The sequence below is a fragment of the Artibeus jamaicensis genome, unplaced genomic scaffold, assembly GCF_021234435.1.
Source record: "Artibeus jamaicensis isolate MK-2021 breed Jamaican fruit bat unplaced genomic scaffold, CSHL_Jam_final contig_490, whole genome shotgun sequence".
Lineage (NCBI taxonomy): Eukaryota > Metazoa > Chordata > Mammalia > Chiroptera > Phyllostomidae > Artibeus > Artibeus jamaicensis.
Window position 1 is genome coordinate 20,223,478 of NW_026521861.1, and position 7,460 is coordinate 20,230,937.

Below are 7,460 nucleotides of genomic sequence, written 5' to 3' on the forward strand. Positions count from 1 at the left end.
CCACGTTGCAATGGAGGGACCTCCCTTCTGCCCTCTGGTGGGTCAGCAGCTCCTTCATCCCAGAGCCCAGGTTTCTCATTCCACCCAACCCTTAGTCTCAACCCACGTCCCCTTCTCCCCAATGCCCGAAGTGGAGAGCAGCAGGAAAATGGGAACTTTTGTTCTTTTTCTAATGAATTGGAATGTATTCTGAGGATCCACAGAGCTGGGAAATATTTAGGAGGGCCCCTGGCCCAAGGCCACTGAGCAGAGAGCCAGGCTGGTCCCTGGGCTCCTGGGGCTTCAGAGTAGCTGAGGTTTGTCTGGAAGGCTGGGGTGTCTCGAGCTTCCAGTACCTCGACCCTTACCAGGGTGTGGCTGGCCTTCACACGTGTATCATGGGTGGACTCCATGTGACTCCAGTGCCTGTCTTCACCCACCCAAGGTCCGCTGTGAGCCCTCTTGTCTCTCTTCCTGCCACGCCGTCCCTCCTGGTGGCCCTAGCCCCACGACCCACGTGGGCATCACCTCGACTTCTTGCCCAGCACCGCCACCCTCCTGGGCAGGTCCTCAGGGGCACAGTCCCCCACGGGAGAGCAGTAGGGCCACACCTTGGACTTTGGGAGTTGTGGTACCCGCTGGAGGGCCTGGGGCAACCAGAGCTGTGGGGTTGAAGAGGCGGGATCCGTGGGACCCCTAGGGGTGCCGTGGCAAAAATGTAGAGGATGCGGGGCTTGCTGCACAGGAGGCCCCAGATTGGGGAGATACTGGGGCAGCCAGAAGCTCCTTGGGACTAGGGCGGAGCGGAAAGCTGACCCCGGGGCGGGGTCGTAGACGTCACTCTGGCAAGGCCAGTGTGGGAGGAGGCTGCACTCTGACTCACCTGGGGCTCGACCATGACGGCTTTTAAAGGGCGGCAGGCGGGCCGCTGGGCCGCACTGAGAGCTGCCAGCGGCTGCGGCGGATGGAGCGCCCATGAGTTTCGGGGCAGAGCCACCTGGCCGGGCCCGGGAGCGGCTGGACATGGCCTCGTACTGCGACGGCTCGGGTGTCTGCCCGGCCCCGCACAGCCAGGCCCGGGCAGCCTCGCACCCCGCAGGCTACGTGCGCAGTGACCTAGAAACGACGGGCGGCGGCCCGCGCCTGTGGTTGAACGCCCCGGGACTCAGCCCCGCGCCCTTTGCGCCGGGCCCTGGGCATTCGTCCCCCTACGCGCCCCCGGGCTATGCGGCCCCGGGCCCGCTCCTTGGCGCCACGGGCGGCCTGGCGGGGGCAGACCTGGCCTGGCTGAGCATCTCGGGGCAGCAGGAGCTGCTGAGGCTAGTGCGTCCTCCCTACTCCTACTCTGCGCTCATCGCCATGGCCATCCAGAGCGCGCCGCTGCGGAAGTTGACGCTCAGCCAGATCTACCAGTACGTGGCCGGCAACTTCCCCTTCTACAAGCGCAGCAAGGCGGGCTGGCAGAACTCCATCCGCCACAACCTGTCGCTCAACGACTGCTTCAAGAAGGTGCCCCGCGACGAGAACGACCCAGGTAATGGGGGCGCGCAGATCCCCAGTCTGACTCCGCGGATTCCCACAGCCGGGCAGCTGGTCCTGGAGGGACAGGGGCAGCCTTGGACTGCCCAGCCCTGGACTGTACAGCTGGGGTCACTGAGGCGGGGAGGGGCGGGGGCGGGAAGACACTCTTGGCGGCAGAGGGCCCGCAGAAGACAACAGAACCCCACAGACCCTGATTTCTATCCGGTTCGTCGCCGTCTCTGAGTGTCTTCACGTAGCCGTCACCCAGCCAGCTGGGAGACCTTCAGAGGGACTTCGCTGGGCCTCAGGGTCCTCTCTGTAAAAGGGGGCAGACAGTGCCTCCCCCAAGGACCAGTCGGACAAAGCAGGTGCCGCTTTGGGAAGCGAGACCAACTCTTTCCCACCTGGCTGTGCTTGGAGACCCCTTCATTCCAGTACAAAGTGACCCCCCCCACAAGGTTTGGGGAGGGGGAGGGCTCAAGGTGGGGCCAGCGGGGGAATCTTTCTAAAGTTGATCCTCATGTCTCCTGTTCGCACCATGGCCCCTAAAACCCCGGATCTTCTGAGCTGGGCTGTCCCTTCTTCTGCAGGCAAAGGCAACTACTGGACCCTGGACCCTAACTGTGAGAAGATGTTCGACAACGGGAACTTCCGAAGGAAGAGGAAGAGGAGAGGGGAGGCGGGCGCGGCCGCAGTCTCGGGAGCCCAGAGCCCTGGCGGAGCCCCGGCGCCTGAGCTGGATGCCCTGGGCGCAGGGTCCCCGGACCTGCGGGCCTCGCCATCCCCGCCGGCGCCCGAGTCTGCCTCCTGCTTCTCCAGTTTCGCCTCGGCCATGGGCGCCCTGGCTGGCGGCCTTGGCTCCTTCCACGGGGGGCTGGCGGGCGACTTTTCTTTTGGGAGACCAGCGACCGTGGCTGCTAACGGTCGCCCATCCCCTGGCCCTTCGCCTGGCTTCCCCACTGGTCATCAGACTGCGGCCAGCGGCTTCCGTGTGGGTCACTTTGTGTACAGCCGGGAAGGGACTGAAGTTTGAAGGGAGCCCGTGGAGCACCGAGTGTCCGCTCCAGAGGTGCTGCGCTGAAGGAAGTGCAGGTCCTCCCCTGACAAAGGCCCCCGGAGCCAACAGGTCCGGACCGGCGGGGAGGGAGCAGGGCCCTCAGAGCCCCAGTGCGGACTGAGCTGACCTAGCCCGGCACTCACCTGCCCCGCACCCAGGAGACCTGTTGGTGCAGCAAGTGGGCTCTCCCGCTGACTCCTCCCAGCTTTTCAGCTCTCTGGCCGGAGATCCACACTCCCCCAGGGTGGGGGTAGGGGGGGGGTCTGCCTTAAAGGGACCAGAGCTGGCTCTTGGCCCCAGCTTTTTTAGGGAGCTGGGGGATCCCAAAGAGCCTTCTTCTTCCTGCTGGTGGGAGGGCAGCCAGGACCCTGTCTGCAGAGATTCCTGGCTCCGGCCCTGCCTGGCCACCCTCCTTCCCTCCCCACCCGGGATGCCTGGGAGCTGTGTCGAGGGAGATCTGGCATTGGTGGGCCTGAGCCACACTTCAGACGGACTTTCCAATGGCCGGAACTGCCCACAGGGGTGGGGAGGGAGAAGGGCTGCCAGGCAGGCAGCGAACCCTGGGGACCCCAGCCCCTCTCCCTGTCACTGACCCTGTTCCTTAGGCACCCCCCTGGGGACCACAGGAGCGGTGCCAGGTCCCCAGAGTGCCAGGATGGGCTCCCGTTTGCCCTCTCCCCACCCCTCCTGCATTCACACATGCTCAGGGGAGGTGGCCTGAGGCCACCCTGGGGTCCCTTTCCTCTCTGTCCCTTCATTTGGACAGAGCTGGCCCCTGCAACAGAGCCGGGCAGTGGCCTCCTGTGTGAATTTACCTTTCCTCCTCCCCACTTTGTATTTACCAGAAGTTAATCTTTGGAGCCATTAGGAGGTGGCATTTTGTTTGACCTTGGTGTTCCCCAAGTCTTTGGCAGCTGCCCCCCACCACACCCCCCAGCCACCCCTGTCCTTCTGGTGTCTGTAGGAGCTTGGGGCACTGGGCAGGCATGTTCCCCTTGCCTGCACTGGAGACCGGGGGCTTTCTCCAGAAGAGACCAGGGAGGAGGGCGACAGGTTCAGGGGGCCTGAGCTGATGGGCGGTGGGGTGTGTGTGTGTGTGTGAGATCTTGGCAAGGGCAGGGGCAGGGGAAGGCAAGGCCTGCACAGAACAAGGCAGGCACTGGGGCGAGTCTGGCTCCTGGTCCTGTCTCCCTGAGTTCCCAGGCACCCAGAGAGTCGCTAACTGCTCATCATCTCATCTTGCTGCTGCCTGTTCTGTCGGTGGTCACAGGTTGCCCAGCCAAATTCACAGCCAACCCCAAATCTCTCTGGGGGAAATGCTTCCCAAATGTAATGTGACTAACGCAGGCCAAAAAAAGAAAAGAAAATCTTTACCTTATAAATGAAAGAATTTTACTTGGAGCCTATTTTAATAAACTAAAGTACTAAAAAAAAACACCCCACCAGTACCTGAGGCTTGGAAGGAAGTGTATACCGTTTCGTACATTACAAACCCCCCGCCGCTATTTCCCACCCCCCCAGTTTAGACCCTGCGTCTGCAGGAAACTTGGAGAGAAATCACTGTTTTAAATTAGTATGACAATAGTGGAAAGATGCAGTGTACAAGTTGGCAATAACAACCTTCAGAAACCGACAAATTCGTGTGTGAGCATTTGTATTGTAGCCCCCCGACTGCTGGAAACCAGCACAGGGGGGTTTCTGTATTCCAATCATGGATTTTCTGTTAAAATAGAGGAAAAAAAACTTTTCCAAAGGATTTTCCAACTTTCTGTTTGTTTGCCTGAAAGTCCATTTTTGTGGTTTAGAAACTTCACCCACTCAAGCATTAAACCTTTATAGTAACTTAATGAAACTGGTAAGCGATGGATGCGTGGAGTGAGGTAACTAGCGGTGGGGGGTCTGGATCTCGGACCTGCTCCTCTCCGTGACAGTCCCTGCGTCTGGACATGTTTTCACACGAGGGAGGCAGGACCTGGCACAGTCGCCTTTAGAGCCGCTTCTCGTTGTCCCAAAGGAATATTTTCTCAGAGCAAAGAGAGTGAGCTAAAATTGAAATAATAAACAGCAAGACAGGTTGTAGCAAGAATCATTAAAATAATTTTTCCCAGCAGGGGCACTGTGAACTTGACCATGGTTTCAAAAGCATGATGCGTGTGGGCACATGAAGGACCCTCTCTGGTGGGTCAGCCCGGGGGGGGGGGGTGGGATGGGGCTGCTGCCCAAGGCCAGCATCCTCACTGGGCACTTGGAGCCCCATCATGGTGGCCACCTCTCCATCCCCTTGTTGTGCCGGAAATAGCAAAGCCTTAGAAAATTCCGACCCATTTTTAAAATCAGCGTAAGCCTTTACAAACAAGTACCTCAGGTTATGATGGTCCGGCATTGCTATAATCCATCTCAACCTGAAAAAACACGTGGAAATGAGGTGCTCTGCACCTTCGGAGGGGAAGGGCCATGACACTTGCCAGAAGGCCAGGTTATTGGGAATTCTGTCTGTGGCCAAACAATGGCGGAGATTTTCGAGCGATTGAAAACCAAACAGCGTCATAATAAGATGAGTTATAATCTCCCCTGGAACACACTCGTCATCAGGAGAAGGGGCTTCCCCGTGCAGAGAGAAAAGGTTTGCGACGAAGACTCAACAATGTGTTGAAAGTATTTTTTAAAGTTTAGGAACCAGTGTTCTAAAATGTGCGCAGTGGGCTACAAGATAGGAGTTTAGGTTTCACACACGGATCAAAACATCCAGCGTGTTTATTTATGATGAACATAAGTGTTGCATTTTGGCCAGGCTGCCTGGGGATATTCATGTGCAACTTCAAATCTAGTTTCCTAAGTGTATACATTGCAATCAGTTGGCATTTGTCATTCAGGGAAATAACATTACGGTCATGACGGTGACTCTTCAGTGAAATGGGAGACTGCAGTCCGTCGTCATTCCGCCCACGGGAAAGCTGGGTAGAGCAACCAGTCATCTGCAGAAGTTCCTCTAGCGAGAGCTGAAACAGACCCCAGCTAGCCCCGGCGAGTTCCACGGCCCAACTCCGAAATGCACCTTCGTGTGTGCAAAGGAATGCACACAGGGTAGAGCGATGTCTTGGCCAAAAGACTCAAGGAAGGTGACCACAACACCTGCCCGGCGGCACAAAGGCGTAACACAGATGACACGTGAGGATGTTGGACACCTTTTACCGCCTTCTAGACCGGGGGGTTTCCAACGGGTGTGCTGCAAGAATTTGAAAACACCCAACACCTGACCGTGGAGCACTGACCATTTTCCCCTTCGATTGCCAAATAGAAAACAACAACAGCCAACACACTAGCCATCTGGTGTGAATGCCTGTTTTTTTGTCAGGTGGGCAAAAAAAAAATTGTTTTGTTATGCCACAGAGCTTTAGTAATTAGCTTACATGTGCCCTGAGATGAAAAGGGTTGAAAATCGCTGGCCTAGACACATTCCGGGGTCTGCCCGTCCCCAGGCCCCTAATGCGTCCCAGCCATCCATCACCAGTGGCCGGTGGCACCCCTCCACGCCCCAGTGGTCCAGCTGCCTGGGGCGACATTAACTCCTGCACCCAAGCCACCCGCTGGGCTCCTGGGACTGCACCTCACTTTGTCATGTGCACTCGCCCCTAGAAGCCTGGGGGCAGGGCGGGTGGGGGGCGGCGGGCTTCTGGAGTGAGTAGGATCACACCTCAAGGAAACCTTTCTGTGTCTGGATACCTGAGACCGTGGTGCTTAATTCCCTGTGCTTGTTTTGTGATCCCGAGTGGGACGGGGCCACCTCGTTCACGTCGCCTGCTTTGAGTTTTAAAGGTTTTGAAACCTGATAAAAAGAGTAAGTCACATGATATTTTTTAATTCGGGGAAGCTGAAAGCACTTCGGCTTGTTACTTAAACAATGTGAGGGAAGGAAGAAATGATAAGGGAAGAAGAACATTCAGAGACTCACCTGTCCTGCGAATCTTCCCTTTGAGATAATTAACAGATGATACTGTATTAGTTTCGGGTGCACACTGAAGCAATTTGACACGTGTTTGCAAGGTGAGACGATGGCCGCAGCAAGTCTGTTTACACCCATCACCACACCTACTCACACAATTGCTCTTTGCGCGTGATGAGAACTTTGGGGGTCTACGCCCTTGGCAACTTTCAAACACGCAGCACATTTTCATTCCCATGCTCACCACACTGCACGTTACATCCCCATGACTTACTTATCTTCTGGCTGGAGCTTCGTCCTTTTTAACCCTGTTACCGATTCCTAAGAGATCTTTCCCCGTACACTTTGTTGTGCTTATTTGCAGTGGCTTTAATTGTTTCTCCAGCGCCCTGGTTAGTGTATATAAGTCATGAGAGACATGTAAGAGACAGAAGAGGTAGACGGATCTACAGTGATACAATTTTATGATCACAGTTTTTCCATCGCTGGAAGGAAGGCTTCTTCGCTGCCAGGGTTGGTTTGAATGTGGAAGTTTGCTGGTACCCACACCACAGTTATGAGTTCACTGCAGGCACAAAATCGAAATGCGATCTGTAACAGGAGAGAGTCACACATTTTCAAGTAACTAGAATGATGGATGTTTCGGGATTCTTCAGACCTCTCAGGAAGGGCCCCTCGCTTCAGCTCAGGTTTCACTCGGGCTCAGTCACATAAGCTCCCCTGGGGGCCTGATGGGACTTCCACAGTCAAAAGGCTCTTAGCTGAGTGGGCGATGGCCAGCCCTCGCTGAACGCCATGTCCCGTTCACCATCCACCCGACCGGTTTCCACAAAAGCAGACCCCGTGCTGTGGGCATTCAGTGTGCACAGAATGTCAAGTGAACACACGGTCATGGTCAAGGCTATCGGATCCACGGTTTATTAACATGCTGTGAAGGAGCCTGAGGGGGTGTATTCAGGA

The 7,460-nt window shown here is 56.5% G+C and overlaps 1 protein-coding gene across 1 annotated transcript; it reads left to right on the plus strand.

The window, feature by feature from the left end:
- The first annotated feature begins 902 nt into the window (after positions 1-902).
- On the plus strand, positions 903-3,600 carry FOXI2 (forkhead box I2). The gene is made up of 2 exons (XM_037159165.2): positions 903-1,513; positions 2,091-3,600. The coding sequence occupies exons 1-2, from the start codon at positions 955-957 to the stop codon at positions 2,531-2,533; spliced, it is 1,002 nt and encodes a 333-aa protein (XP_037015060.2). The 5' UTR covers positions 903-954; the 3' UTR covers positions 2,534-3,600.
- The last annotated feature ends 3,860 nt before the right edge of the window (positions 3,601-7,460 follow it).

What these genes read in the sequence shown, in the direction of transcription:
- FOXI2 (XM_037159165.2), top strand. Translation starts at nt 955, where the DNA reads ATGAGTTTCGGGGCAGAGCCACCTGGCCGGGCCCGGGAGCGGCTGGAC. An exon ending in CCGCGACGAGAACGACCCAG is followed by an intron (nt 1,514 to 2,090) that starts GTAATGGGGGCG and finishes CTTCTTCTGCAG; the next exon opens with GCAAAGGCAACTACTGGACC.